This window comes from Callorhinchus milii, unplaced genomic scaffold (genome assembly GCF_018977255.1).
Source record: "Callorhinchus milii isolate IMCB2004 unplaced genomic scaffold, IMCB_Cmil_1.0 Scaffold21, whole genome shotgun sequence".
NCBI classification, from domain to species: Eukaryota; Metazoa; Chordata; class Chondrichthyes; order Chimaeriformes; family Callorhinchidae; genus Callorhinchus; species Callorhinchus milii.
The window spans coordinates 6,776,149-6,791,761 of NW_024704762.1; the positions used below are offsets into that span (position 1 = coordinate 6,776,149).

The 15,613-nt window shown below is 45.6% G+C and overlaps 2 protein-coding genes and 1 non-coding gene across 3 annotated transcripts; 2 read left to right on the forward strand and 1 right to left on the reverse strand.

The window, feature by feature from the left end:
* The first annotated feature begins 965 nt into the window (after positions 1-965).
* On the forward strand, positions 966-6,805 carry gamt (guanidinoacetate N-methyltransferase). Its single transcript, XM_007898733.2, has 6 exons — positions 966-1,238; positions 3,082-3,227; positions 3,605-3,668; positions 4,721-4,788; positions 5,336-5,446; positions 6,455-6,805. Exons 1-6 carry the CDS (start codon positions 1,055-1,057, stop codon positions 6,593-6,595), a joined length of 714 nt encoding a protein of 237 aa, XP_007896924.1. The 5' UTR covers positions 966-1,054; the 3' UTR covers positions 6,596-6,805.
* A 1,141-nt stretch (positions 6,806-7,946) lies between these two features.
* ndufs7 (NADH:ubiquinone oxidoreductase core subunit S7) lies at positions 7,947-12,918 on the reverse strand. The gene is made up of 8 exons (XM_042342789.1): positions 12,818-12,918; positions 11,950-11,986; positions 11,427-11,495; positions 10,177-10,294; positions 9,506-9,685; positions 8,698-8,744; positions 8,520-8,608; positions 7,947-8,187 (listed from the first exon to the last, which is right to left on the reverse strand). Exons 1-8 carry the CDS (start codon positions 12,843-12,845, stop codon positions 8,090-8,092), a joined length of 666 nt encoding a protein of 221 aa, XP_042198723.1. The 5' UTR covers positions 12,846-12,918; the 3' UTR covers positions 7,947-8,089.
* Positions 12,919-13,375: 457 nt separating this feature from the next.
* Positions 13,376-13,448, forward strand: trnaf-gaa. Its single transcript has one exon. It is a non-coding gene; the product is annotated as a tRNA-Phe (tRNA).
* The last annotated feature ends 2,165 nt before the right edge of the window (positions 13,449-15,613 follow it).

Consider the following 15,613-nt stretch of genomic DNA (forward strand, 5'->3'; position numbering starts at 1 on the left):
TACAGTCAATTCACTTTACAGTATAGTCTGTGAAACCTCTCAAAGATGTGATAAGGCGTTTTATCAGATGCAAATATTATTATTATAATTGCAAAGGATGGACTTTGATATTTCTTTGACATTTCATTGTTTGACTCAACACGGAACCTAATTCACACATCAGTTAAAACAATCTGAATGGGACATTGTTTATTGAAGCATTTGGAGCCATTTAAGTCATCGTCTGTGAACTGATAATAACATCAAAGCCTAAAAAAAAACTGTCCCTAAGGCCATTTTCTTTATAGTAATAATATCATAATCCTTATGTTTGATATAAAAACAAAATAATAATAAATTGGTCATTTTCAATCCACGACTGTCTGAGGGACACTGCTGTGCGCAATTGGCTGCCGTGTTTTGCCCACAAATATACAGTCAATTCGCTTTACAGCACATACTGTGAAGCGCTTTGAGACGTCTAGAAGACGTGAAAAGCGCTATATCAAATGCAAGGATTATTATTATAGCGCCTTATCACATCTTTGTCTTCCCAGAATATAATGTAAAGTGAACCGACTGTATATTTTGTGGACGAAACGCTGCAACCAATTAATTGCACACAGCAGTGTCCCACAAGCAGTCGTGGATCTTATGACCAAATTATTATTTTAATAATTTATTATTGTTTTAAAGGGATTATTACACCCAGAAAGTGATCCACCAATCGACTAACAACTGGGTTCCCACTTACGCCTCTAGTTAACAGAGGCTAACTACGAACTAAAGATTGATCCACTTGTAATATAAATACTGTATATCTTTTCCATTTGCTGCAAACCTCACAAACTTGTCTGGGCTGCTTAGTTCTGACAGGTTCAGCTGTGGGGAGAGGAGCTATTTGCGTCCTTGGTATTTGTTTGAGGCTATATTAGATGTAAATTGGGAGAGGCAGCCACACAGCCTATTGCAAGGTCAGCACTATTCACCAGGCTTTTATATAGATCGACGTCCTCCCCTCTCAGCCTTTTGCCTTTTCCCTTGCGCTGACTTGGAGAGAGTGAGTGAGTTGACAATGAGCGAGCTTAAAGCAACAACCCCAATCTTTGCCGAGGGCGAGAACTGTAAGCCTGACTGGAGGGTGGCCAATGCAGAGTACAATGAAACCGATACACATCTCGAGATCCTGGGCAAACCGGTCATGGAGCGATGGGAGACTCCATACATGCATTCTCTGGCTACAGTAGCAGCCTCCAAAGGTACTGTACAGCATTTGCGAGGGTAGGAACTCCCCCGCCCCCTCCACCCCAAATAGACCATTTATATTCTAAAGCAAAAAATCGTGTGATTCTTGGGATTTTCCTCACCCCCTGATTTCCAATGATTTCTGTGCTCTCTCCTTTTCGCAATGCAGATTCTGCCAGCATACTTATATACACTGTTCTGCAACACGGTGTAAGTTTACAGTTGGCTTTTGTATGTATTTTATCCCTTAAGTACTTCCTAGACTTCTGGCACAATGCTTTATTCAGCATTTGATGGCGTGTGAGCAAAGCTTTGGGTGATCTGCTGAAGTAAACAAACTTGAAATCACTTTTTGTGGGCTATTTAAACCCGTCTCGAGCTGAATAAGGGGGAATAAGGGCCTCTTAGTGATCCAGGAGGTACTGATCACAGGCTGGCCTCAGATCAGACACAGATATAAATGTACCATTTACTGTAATCATAGGGTGACGATTTTGTGTGGATGTTTATTTAAAAGTTTTAGCTGAATTTAATCAAATTAGATTTTAATGATAATAATCCTTGCACTTGATGTACAGCAGTGTGTTGTTGAGACGTCTCAAAGCACTTCACAGAATAGATTATAAAGTGGATTGACTGTATCTTGTGGGCAAAACGCAGCAATCAATTGTGCACAGCAGTGTCCCACAGACAGCCGTGGATTGAGTTACCAATTTTCTTTTTTTTCGGAGGGATTATTACCCCCAGAAAATAATCCCCAATCGACTAACAACCAGGTTCCGAATAACTGCCAGGTAAGCAGAGTCAGGAAACTTGCCTAAGCTTTCACCCCGGCCGGGAATCGAACCCGGGACCTTTCACTTGCGAGGCGAGCGCGCTGATCACTACCTACATTAAGTTTCTCAAAGCACTTGACAGGATTTACTGTAGAGTGGAGTGGCTGCGTATCGTGTAGGTGAATGCGGCAGCCAACGTGCGCACAGTAATGTGCCCCACAAACAGCCACGGACAGGAGGAGAAACTCACTTCTCTTTTCGAATAGCACCGCAAGATCTTTAACGTTCACACCCGAACAGGCAGACAAGACGGAACCCGTGGTATTTTTTCAGCACCATCACCATCTTGGTGTAAGTGACATCTGGGAGCTATAAATGCCTTTGAGCTGCTGATCTGCTCATTTATGTGCAGTCTTGTCACACACTAAGGAGCACGTGTAGAGGAGGCTGTTGTAACTGAGTCTCTTTTCCAAGTGGCTTACATAAGAGTACGAAAACCTGCCAGCCTGGTATACTTCCCCTGCGCTCTCCACTATCAACAAAGTACACGGTCACTACACTTTACAGTAAAATCCTGTGAAGTGCTTTGAGACTTGAGGCCTCGCGATTCGAAAGGCGATATGACAAATGTGAGGATTGCTATTATTTCACTCTATTCACTGCCGTGCCCAATTGGCTGCCGCGTTTCACCCACAAAATATACAGTCAATTCACGTTAGTGTATTCTGCGAAGCCCTTTGAGACGTCTCGAAGATGTGATAAGGCGCTGTATCAAATGCAAGGATTATTATCATTATCATTATTATTATCATCACCACCAGATTACTGAGACTGTCAGCTCCATTGAGAGATGTGAATCACACCACAATCCCTGCTGGCACAACCATAGGACTTAGTCAAACAACACTGAATGTATCTGTTACATACCAGTTATCATGGCACCAGTGGTACATTGCACCATGTACTGTCAGCCCTATAACCCGAGTTTGGAGAGCGGTGGGAAGTTACCCTCACTGGCCCGAGCTGGTAAATTAACACTGTACGGACCAGTACGGAAATCAGACGATTTCTCTGCCTTCAGGAGGACGTGTTTTGGAGATCGGGTTTGGAATGGCGATTGCAGCCAGTAAAATCGAGTCCTTCAATATCGAGGAGCATTGGATCATTGAGTGTAATAACGGTGTGTTCGAGAGGCTGCAGGAGTGGGCCAAGCTGCAGCCACACAAGGTACGGGGCGTGGGATGCACACACACACACGCACCTCTGACAATGCAGAGCATCCCCCAGTACTCCAACAAACTATCAGCCTAGACCAGGGTGGTCCAACTTTTGGCTGCTGAGGGCCGGATGCCCTATTTGAGCTGCTCAAGCAATATTTTGTGGGCTTCCCTTCCAGAAACATGACATAACATTTGTGAGTTATGGAGGGAGCGGGTGAGCCAGATGGAATGGAGGAAGGGGCGGATTAAATCGGCCCACGTAGTCACCCTGGGTTAGACTGATCATGAGTAAAAGCAGCGTGTAACAAGCTCCAAATGTATTCTATGTCAGGGGTCATTAGAAGCTGAGGCATTCTAACAAGACGGAACATTTCCTCGTTGCAGATTGTTCCACTCAAGGGACTCTGGGAGGATGTGGTCCCAACTCTGCCAGATTCACACTTTGATGGTAAGTCTGATATTGGTGCCACATTACTATCAGCAAGTCTGAATATAGGAACATTAGGACAGGAGGAGGTCATTCAGTCCCTCGAGCCTGTTCTGCCATTCTATTAGATCATAGCTGATCTGGAACTCAACTCCAAACTTCAATTTCCTCAACTGAACAAAAATAACAGGCAAGAAATCGGGAGTCGGTGAATGTGAAAACGAAAAGCAAGTCAAAAATAAGTCTGACAAGATCGTACCCGCTTTAAGTGTCTCATTGGTGAGATCACAGAATCAAAGAATGTCGACAGCACAGGAGGCAATTTAGCCCATTGTGTCCGTGCTGCTTATCTGCTCTGATCCCATCGTCCTTCCCTTTCATATTACTGTTTTGCCCACAAAATATACATACAATCTGCTTTAAATATATACGTGGCGCTTTGAGACGTATCATTGACATGATAAGGTGCCATATCAAATACAACAACAACAGCAAGATTACATTTGTACAGCGCCTTTCATGTCGGGAGGACGTCCTAAGGCGCTGGACAGAGTACAGCATTTTAGACCGAGCTGGGGTTGGGTGGGGGTGGCGGAGAAGGGAGGGGAGGGGAAGTGGGGGTGGCTGATGGCATGGTCGAAGTGGAGGGTCTTGAGGTGGGACTTGAAGGAGGCTAAGGAGGGGGTGAGGCGGAGTGACTGGGGGATGGAGGCTCTCCCGCCAATGGTGAGGCGGGTGGGTCGGGGGACGTGGAGCAGCCAGAGTCGGCTGAGCGGAGGGAACGGGCGGGTTGGTAGGGGGTTAGGAGGTCGCAGAGGTAGGGTGGGCCGTGGCCTGGCTCCTTTGTAAGCGAGGACCAGGATCTTGAACTGTATTAAATACAAGTATTATAAGCACTCTGAGACGCCGTCCCAGTTGTTATTATTATCATTCTTCAGTACTTTCTCGCACTTTTGAAACATATTATATTACTGTTCTTACACAGGGGATGTTAGCCATCAAACCACGGCGATGTTTAAAATTCATTGAAAAAACTTTAATCTGAAATTGTATTTTAATTCTGTTTATTTTAGGCATTTTGTACGATACTTACCCACTGTCGGAAGAGACATGGCACACACATCAATTCAGTTTTATAAAGGTATGCGTAGAATATCCTACTTTGACTATAACCCACCTTTCCTTAAGCTCAGGTGTGTTCTCCCGCCTATCCTTCTTCCCACTTCCACCATCACTGGCCAAACGTTCAACCACTATTCCCTCACTCTGCGGAACTCTCCCCAAATCCCTTTACCTTCCACTTTCATGGCTTTCAAAACTCACAGAAACCTCTCTCTTTGGTCAAGAACCTCACACTCTTCAATGATAAAAACAGAAGTCGCTGGGAACATGCAGCAGGTCAGGCAGCCTTTATGGAGAGAGGAAAATTAGTTTCCTCATTGAGCGAACTCTTCAACCTACTCAGTGAATTCCATTGTCTTTGTGAAACACATCAAGACGTGCCTCCTGTATCGAAATATATATTAAATATGTACGTTGCGCTCGTCTGAACTGTCCTATACTCGTCTGCATGGAAAGTTAAAGTCAACTATCCCTGTAAAATCAGGATGATTAATTTACGAAGTTACATACACAAAATGCCGGATAATGAGGACAAATTCACTCTCCTGCTGGTTTCTTCGTTTCAGGCTTATGCTTCCCGCTTGTTAAAGCCAGGCGGGGTTCTGACCTACTGTAACCTCACATCCTGGGGTGAACTGCTGAAGAACAAGTACAGTGACATTGAGAAGATGTTCCAGGTAAGAGTGAGGAGCACAACTGTGTTTTCCTCCCAACTGCTTGCGATTGAGAGAGAGCAAGGAAAGATTGTCGCTGCGCTGAACGTCTTACATAAATGAAACCAGGTCGCTCAGAGATTTGTATCCACATTTTGGGCGCCTCATTATATATAGGAAGTATGTCAAGGCCACAGCGAGGGACAGAGGAGATTCACTAGGAAGCCACTAAAGATGGAAGAGGTTTTACAAGTTGATGGAAGATTGAAGAAATTGGGTTGTTTCCTAGAGGAGGTGGAGGCGAGATAAAATAAATGATGAGAGATTTCGATAATATAAACAGGGAGAAATTATTTTCACAGTGGAGAAACACAGTGGAGTGGGTAGATTAGAGGTAAATACCAAAAGGACAAAGGGAGAGATTAGGGGGAAAAAAAATACACGGAGGGTTGTTAGCTCATGGAACGTCTTACCTGGAAACATGGTCGAGACAGAATCTATATTAACTTTTAAGAAGGAATCAGATAAATATATGAAAAGGAGAAAGATTAAAGGCTGTAGGGAAATGACAAAATAATGGGGCTAAACAGGGAGCTCTTTCAGAGACAGTTACTATAGATGTCTAAGGATCTAACCCATTGTTAGTGACTGAAACTGGATTCACAACTAAGATTTACACTTGATAAAAGTACTACACCTGTCATAATGGATCTGTGGTTGGTATATTTGGAAGTTCCGTGTAACTTTAGTCATTTTGAAACTTTTGCATTATTTGCTGCAACTAAACTTCATAATAATAATCCTTGCATTCGATAGGGCCCCTTATCACATCTTCGAGATGTCTCAAACCTCGTCGCAGAATATGCAGTGAAGTGTAGTGACTATGTTTTTGCGGGCGAAGCTTATTTGCGCGGACGAAGGCAACTTGAATTTCTAGGCCGCACGTTAAGAGCGGGACAGTCACAACTGCCCAACCCCTTCAGAAAATGATCCGAACCTTTCACTCATCTCTGCTGATATCTCTGTGTCCAGGAAACGCAAGTCTCTCATTTGGTGGAGGCCGGGTTTAAGAAGGAGAACGTCAAGACCAGCGTGATGGACATCGTCCCTCCCAGCGACTGTAGATATTACTCCTTCCACAAGATGATCACTCCCACTGTCATCAAACACTAAAGCAGCTGTGATACTGGCAGCAGAAATGCATCCGGCTGCTGCCGCTTAAGGAATCAACGTTGCATTAATTTTTTTTTACCGATTCACCATAATTCCATTCAGACGCAATGAACATACAGCGAGTTTAACTACCACAGCGGCAAGATACGACAGCGACAACTTGCCTTTACATAGCGCCCCTCACACAGGGTAGCTTCCCCGAGCACTTGACAGTGGCTTAGCATGACGCTGAGCAGGGGTGGGGTGGGGGGGGGGGGGGGGGGAAGGTGATCTGTATTAGCCGCAAAGTGAAACCAAACATCACCTCGGATCCATTTTAGGACGTCCCTTGTCAACCCGGTGCAAATCTACAGAATGTTTTCTGGCTTTTCACGTCCCAAAAAAATTTAACAAAGCAATGAAATTCCGAAACTCACCACCCAAGTGTCTTAATTTTAGCCGTCGATATTTTAACAAATTCGTGAAGGTTTTTAATGTTAAAAAGAACAGAACTTAGAAGCAAACAGAGGATGAGGAGGATGAGGAGGAGGTCCTGGCTCATGTTGTCTCGTCCTCTGAAGTCGAACGGAATTCTTTCAGTGACCAACCTGGGATCTTTTCTGTTTCTCTGTTAACTCGTTTCAACAACAACTTGCATTTATATAGCGCTCCTCACGCAGGGTAGCACTCTAGAGCGCTTAAGATGGTGTGGTGCTACGTAATGTTTTCTGGCTACACGATTCCCCACACGGAGAAGGCTGCACGAGTTCTTACACGCTCGGGTATCGAACGACACTGTCTGTCAGAGCTTGTACTTTTGTGAGGAATCTGAACCGTGTGAATAAAAATTCCCATTATGAAAATACAACCTCGTCTCCTGGCTTTGAGCTGGCAGTTGGATAAATGACTTTTCTCCCTTCCCCCTTCGAGTCGTTGTCTCCCAGTCTCGGAACACCCAGTTCTATTACTTCTCTCACCCTTTATGAAGGCGTTGCAATGTCCTTACCTCTCTGTACAGGGGATGAGGACATTCTCTCTTAGTGACTGTTCACTGGGGGCAGCGAGGCGGGGGTGGTGTTGGCAAGCAAGTTCTCCTCGGGGCTGAGCTAGCTCCAAGGTGACATGAAGAGCGGGGCAGCATGTTTCTGTACAGGGCAGCAGTTTATCAGGCGTTTCACAGACACGGTGGAGGTGACTTTGAATACGACTGGGAATGTGTTAAATCATGACACGTTAGAAGGGGTGAGCCGCGGCATGAAAATCACCGAGTAACAGTAAATCGTTTAGTCAAAGTGTAAACTTCAGTATGTCCTCAGGGAACATACAACCTCTAATCCATCTTAAATCGATAAAGTGGAAGTATACAAAGAAATAGGTCAAGACGGTCTTTAATGATGGACTCTACATATAAATTTACAATATAAGTTATACTGCCGAGAACTTCTACATCAGAGAAAGGTTCAGCTGTCCTGCTCCAAAGACATCCATCTGCACCTTATGGTTCCTGATGACACCTTACGACCGGTACCAGATGCTTATCCTCCGTTCCCGCTTGATTTTTTTCTGTAGCTGCAGGATTCCGTACAGGAGTGCTTCTGCTGTGGGTGGGCAGCCTGGAATAAACACACATAATAATAATTATTACTATTATCCACGTTTTATACCATGGCACACGTGTGTGTACACTCGCAGATACGTACACACTCATTCACACACACACACGTATGCACTCATTCACACACAGACACATACGTACGCACTCGCACAGAATTATGTACGCATTCACACACGTGCAAATTCACACACACGCGCACACACACACAAAAGTATGCACACTCAGACACACACACACACGTGTACACACACAGTCAATGAAACACATTTGGTGTCTCAGTTCAGATCATCTCTCTCCTCCTCCTCCTCCTCTCCGGATAAAGAAACTCACCCGGAACATAAATATCTACTGGCACGATCCTGTCGCAGCCCCGCACCACAGAGTAGGAGTAATGGTAATAGCCGCCCCCATTGGCACAGCTGTAACAATAAGGGCAGAGTATCACCGTGTGCCACCTCTGCCTGGAGAGAATCAGAATAAGAGTGTGAAGCTCAGCAGCAGCGCTCACCTGCCCATAGATATGACGTAACGAGGTTCAGGCATCTGGTCGTAAACCTGGAAAGTGAGAAACGGAATTAGAGCTCAGTGACTGTGCCTTTGGTCACCTCCCCTCTCTCCCTTACTTGCGGTTCTAAACTCTTCCTCTATCCCTCCGCCTTGCCCCTTCCTTCCCCATCTTCAGGTCACACCCCCACTCCCCTCGTGCTCCGTCACTGTCAACCGCTCTGGGATGCTACCCTGCCTGAGTGGCGCTACTTAAATGCAAGTTGTTGTTGTTCCTGTTGGGCTCTAACCCCACGCTATACAGCGCTCTGAGACATTACCCTGTGCGGAGGACACAACATAAACACATTACGTTCCCGAAACTGCCTCTCAAGATCCGTACGAGAGAAATACATCTGCCTGCGAGGTGATAGATGTGACTTCCTGCACTGATTATCATCACCGATCTCCTCTCAAGCTGTCCCAGCAATCAAGTGGCAGTTCCTCAGGTGTGAGCCCAGGCTGGAGGTGTGGGGTGTAGTAGCTTAGATTCCCTCTGTGCACTGGTTTTACCAACCAAGTCATCTACAACCATGCATCAGATACACGACGCATCTCACAAATAACCTCACAAATAATCGGAGGCTTTGCAATGACAATAACCGGCACTTCTCAAATCATTACAACGAATAATAATAATCCTCGCATTTGAGATCGCGCCTCATCATGTCTTCGAGACGTCTCAAAGCGCTTCACAGGAACCACTGTCAAGTGAATTGACTGTGTGTTTTGCGGGCGAAAAAAGGGGGCGTAAACAGTTAAGGTTAAGTTACCTTGCGCAGGGCTGGAGCCATCTTGTTGGTGAGAGTTCCAGCGACAATCATGACGTCAGACTGGCGGGGGCTGGCGCGGAAAACCACTCCGAACCGGTCCATGTCGTACCTCGGGGCTGCCATGTGCATCATTTCGACGGCGCAGCAAGCGAGGCCGAAGGTCATCGGCCACAGGGAACTCTGAGAGAAACCCAAAATAACAACAATAATAATCCTGGCACGTGATACAGCCCCTTATCACATCTTCGAGACGCCTCAGAGCACTTTCACAGAATACACTGCAAAGTGGTTTTATCTGTGCATTTTTTGGGCGAAACGCACGGCAGCCGTGGGATCGAGTGACCCACTCTTTTAAAAATATAAAGCCTTCAACACAAGTGCCGTGCAGGTCACACACGCACCAACCTCCTCTCACGTTACTCCTTTAAACTCTCTAAAAATAGTCATCAAAAGAACATTAACTAGTTAATGACAGAGATGGCTAACTTCATTCACAATTGCGCAAATCACTAGAAATTTTCTGCATGTTATTTCCCTGAAGTGTATCTGCTGGCCGATCACTAACAGACAGATACCATGTCCTTTAGCAATAGGAAGACTGTAATGTTTCCTGTTGTTCGTGTACAGAAGCTGACCGACACTGACATTCTGAACACTAATGGAGCACTCACCCTACGTGCCCAGTTCACCAGCTCATCTAACTTGGTGATGATGAACTCCCCTTTGTTGCTAGGAATCAGTGACTTCTTGGGGGCAGCAGCCTTACTTGTTGGTGTAACTGCAGCAGCGCTGTGAACCAACAGCAGCTTGTTAGGCCGTTTAATAATATTCCTTGCATTTGAAATACAGCCTAGAACATCAAAACATCTTGAAACGCGTCCCGGGTAATCGCTGTCAGGTTTACTGACTGGGTGTTTGTAAAGTGCCAATTTGTGCAACAGCGAGGCCATGAAGTAAATGGCCAATTTGTTGAAAGATTGTTGGGTTAGGACGTCGGAAAACGTCTCCCAATTTCAAATGGATCTTCGATACTAGAGCGAACAGGCAGACGGGACCTCAGTTAAACATCTCATCCAAATGACGTAACCTTAACAATGCAGCAGTGACTGGAGTGTTAAGATCGTGAACTCATGTCCTGATGTGGGCTTTAACCCAACTCACTTCTGAGTCAGAGGTGAGATCGCTACCAACTGAGCCAACCTGACACCGTTTAAACTTGCGCTACACTTCATTCCATTCATGTATCAAATATTTGCGATCAAAATATTTTAATTCCAAGTAACGTTTCACTGAAAAAAATCAAAACCCTCGTCACTTTAAACATTCAGTAATACGCTTTCAAGCTATAGAGTTTCCACACTTTCTTCAACTTAGGATGTTTTATTTTCACATCGCTGGATAAGATTCTTACAACCTGTGTGTTTCCTGCTCTTGAATCTTTAACAGACTTAAAACTCCCCGGAACAAAACATTCTGTACTGTGTTGGTCATTGCAAACCTGGTTACTGGAATTTTAAGTCGCCAACCGTACATAAAATGGGATTGCGAAAATGTAATGTTTGTCTTTTCTGGTTAGCAGCAAACAGGTCTGTGTATACGAAGCACGTCCTTGACGGCAAGCACAGATTAGGAGGCTCTCAATTGGAGGGGTTTGGGGGCAGAAGCAAATCAGCAGAGATATGGGCTGTCTTAGATTTTACCAGTTTCCACCTTTGGGGAGCAGGGAAAATAATTCAGCCCCTCAAACCCGTTCCGCCACTTTATAAGATAACGTCTGATGTGTACCTCAAGTCCAGTTGCCCTTCCTTGCCCCATATCCCTTAATACCCTAATCAATCGAGCTAATACAGTATACATCGGAATACACGTCACGTTCAGCCCCACAATCAGAATGGCGGCACATTAAAAGAGTTCATTTCACCTGCTTGCATTTCCCGTGAGTGTGCTCTGATGGAGAGCGCGAGCATGAGCAGCGAGCGCCCAACTGCTTCTGTAAACACAAGTTGCAGAGTGCGGTCTTCATTTTGTTTAACAAAAAAATCAAATATAGATTTACTTGCAGTTAGAATCTCAAAGGTAACGATTCCCGTCATAGAGAGAGGAACGTAACTCACAATTATCCCGTTACAGGACGCAACCGACTTGGCCCCTTGAGGCGGCTGGGGGTGGGTGGGGGGGGGTGGGTGGGGGGGCCGTGCGCTCCACTTTGGTGGAGGGGTCAAGGTTTTGGGGGTTCTGCCGCCCTTTGCGGGGCGCAGTTACAAGGTGGGCCTTGTGCCCCCGCTCTCTGTCGCCACCCCCTCCCCCCACCTCTTAATGAGCTGCTCACTTTCTGGGCGGTGTGTGTGTGTGTGTGTGTGTGAGTGTGTGGGGGGTGCCGGGGGTGGGGGGGGGGCGTGGGGGGGCATTGTAAACCCCGCAGCGCTGCTCCCCGTTTCACTTACCTGCAGCTGAAGCTCCCGAAACCTCTGAGGCGCACAACTGACAAACAAAAACAAGTCGTGAACGAAACACATCGTCAGCAGTAGGAACCGTACGAGAAAAAACACGAGGCCGGACGGTCAACCTCTGGTACCCAACCCACCCGTCCACCCGCCCGTCCACCCGCAGCTCGGGGGCAAACCCACGAGGGAGTGGGGGGGGTTAGGAACGTCGGAACCGCTGGATGAGAAAAGCTCCCAAGGGGTCGCGCGTATCCCATGGAAGCGCTTTGAGACGCCTCACCGACGTGATACCAAATGCAAGGATTTATCAAACGCAAGGATGATGATGATCATCGTCGTCATTATTATTATTATTATTATTATTATTATTATTATTATGATGTGCCCTCTGTACCCCCACCCCGGCAGTCAGTCAGTCAGTGAGTCAGTCGCGGGCGCCGGTGACGGAGACGTTGAGAGCAAATCATTCTGTAGGGCTGAAGGTTTCAGTGCGGAATCAGGAAAAAACATTATTATTATTATTATTACAACAACAGCAACAACTTGCATTCATAATAGCGACGCCCACTCCCCCCCTCCAGCCCTCCCCCACCCCCCCCACCCCCACACACACAGGCAGTGGAGCGCCCCAGAGCGCTTGAAGGGCATTGAAGGTAACGGGGGATGTTGTACGAAGTGACACCGAGGCCCCGGGAGTCACTCAGTGACGGACACCGTGACCCTGACCGAGCGGCCCGGGGGGAGGGGAGGGGTGGGGTGGGGGTGGGGGGAGAGGCCGCTGAGGCCTCGGTCGCCCGGTACCCGGGCTTTACCCGAGGCCGAGGCCTGGAGGCCCGAGTCGCGCGACCCGAACCGCTCAAAGCCTCACCCGTCGCCGCTGTCACCGCCGCCGCCATGTCCGTCCCGCGGCTCCCGTCCTCCCGGAAGCTCGGGCCCGGCCGGAGCGGAAGCTGCTGTCGGTCAAACCGCCCTCAGGGAGGCGCTCGCCCCCCTCCCCCTCTCCCGAGACTCCATGTGTAATCGAAGTGGGGGGCAGAGAGAGAGAGAGAGAGAAAAATTGGAATTAAATGCGAACACTTTATCATATAAATACGTTGATATATCTAATGATTTTTTTAAATGATATATATATATATATCAGTCGTAATGGTAACGGGAGACCGGAAACACGCCACGTTGCCGAAGCGGGTCTCGAACCCGCGAGCTTCGCAGCAGCCGCGGCCCCGCAGTGCGAGGAGCGAACCGCACGCGCCACAGCGACGGGAGCAGCGCCGCGCCGCTCGGAAAACGAGGTTAATTGGTTGAGGTGTTCCCCCCACCACCACTACCACCATTGTGCAGCAGTAGCCCGAAGTCGCAGCCACGAGGGCGAGGCGTTGCACTTCGCGCCGCACTTAGCGCCGGGATCCGCTGACGTATCACGAGAGCCGAAATAGCTCAGTTGGGAGAGCGTTAGACTGAAGATCTAAAGGTCCCTGGTTCGATCCCGGGTTTCGGCAAAAAAAAAACGCACAGGGTTTTTCTTTTAATGTTTTTTTTTAAGTTAAAATCAATCAATCAATCAATAATCAATCAATCAATAAAAACGATTTTAAAAAAGATATGATTTTAAAAAAAAATATCCTGAAATGAAGGGCCACGAATTCACCGAAAAGTATTTTTTTTAAAAAAAATGAATGATAATGTTTTATGAATGTAATACTAAATGTTTCTTTGTGCCTTTTTTTTTGTGTGTGTGTGGGGGGGAGGGGGGGGGTTTCAATGTAACTTTTTTAAAATTGTTAAACAAACAAATAAACAAATAAACACATAAATAAATAAACAAATAAATAAACAAAATAAACAAACACATAAATAAATAAACAAATAAACACATAAACAAACAAATAAATAAACAAATAAACAAACACATAAATAAATAAACAAATAAATACATAAATAAACAAACAAATAAATAAACAAAATAAACAAATACATAAATAAATAAACAAATAAATACATAAATAAACAAACAAACAAATAAATAAATACATAAATAAACAAACAAATAAATAAACAAAATAAACACATAAATAAATAAACAAATAAATACATAAATAAAAAAACAAATAAATAAATGCATAAACAAACAAACAGATAAACAAACAAATACATAAATAAACAAACAAACAAGTAAATAAACAAATAAATAAATACATAAATAACCTAAAAAAAAGAGGGCAAAACGTGCAGAAAAAACCCAGCAGAGAACCCGGGGAGGTGGGGCACCAGGAGGGGGTTGGGTTAGCGACGATGCCAAGAGGAACGCGGTCTATTTTTTTGGGGGGGGTGGGGGTCGGACGGGTGGGGAAAAATGGAACGAAAGTGTCTCACGCGGAGAAAGTACATATATTATTGTATTATTATTATTATTATTAAATATAAAGGACTTGGGTATAAGGGAGGACAATCGCGCAGATGACGCGAGGCTGGGAGACGTCACACGCTCGCGGCGAGATCTACCACATCTGTGTGCCACGTACACATGGAAATTTCCGTGCAGCTGGAATGGAAAGCACACAGTCTCCCTGGAGGGGGGCATCCTGCTTACCCAATTCCAGAGAGTATTGTACACTACGCGAGTTCAAAGTCCCAAATGTGGATTGTGAACCCAATACCTTCTGACGAAAGTGTTGACAGGACAATTCTTGCAGTCACTGGACCAGGTTGACACCGACCGGGGTCTTCTAAGGCGATAGATTTTACAGACAGGAATAGGTAGGAAATGTATTTATTCGTTACATCAAGGCTCGACTATGCAAACTCACTACTTGTCGGCCTCCCCCCAACTCCTCCCTCCACCGGCTGCAGATCATCCAGAACTCTGCAGCCTGTGTCCTCTCCCGCACCGGGCTCCGCGACCCCATCAACCCGACTCCACCGGCTTCCCATCACACAGAGGATACAGTTCAAGATCCTGGTCCTCACCTTCAAAGCCCTCCATGGTCTCGCTCCCCCCTACCTCTCCGCCCCCTTAATTTTGTTGTTGTTGTACTCTCTCTTAAAGGTTTCAATAATAACTTTCTATAGCGCCCTCCAACAACAGCATTACATTTGTATAGCACCTTTCACGTCGGGAGGACGTCCCAAGGTGCTGGACAATCAAGGTTTCAGACCCAAGCTGGGGATACACATAGGATAATGTGCTTACAGACAGGAGCGAGAGATGCACAATGATGCAGAGACAGATGTGTGGGGGATGAGGGCTCAGATGATTGTAGATGCAACTGAAAAGCTAGGTTTTAGGTGGAACTTAAAAAAAAAGGGCGAGACAGAGGGAGTTTGAGCTGTCACCCATTGGTAGATCGGAGTGGTTCCTTACTCAATTCTTAACTGGAAACCAGATTAAAAGGTTTAAAAGAAACAATACTACACCGTGTTTAAATCTTTCAAAAGATTTAATCTTTTATAGTGTGGCAAGTGAATTGTTTATCCATTACAGTAAAAGATTGGAGTTAAATAGTCTGACTTTATACATTGCACAAAAATATTATGCTTTGGCTATTAGAATTACCAATTTATAATATAAATAATAATCCTTGCATTTGATATAGCACTTTTCACACCTTCCAGACATCTCAAAGTGTTTCACAGAAAATACTTCAAAGTGAATTCACTGTATGTT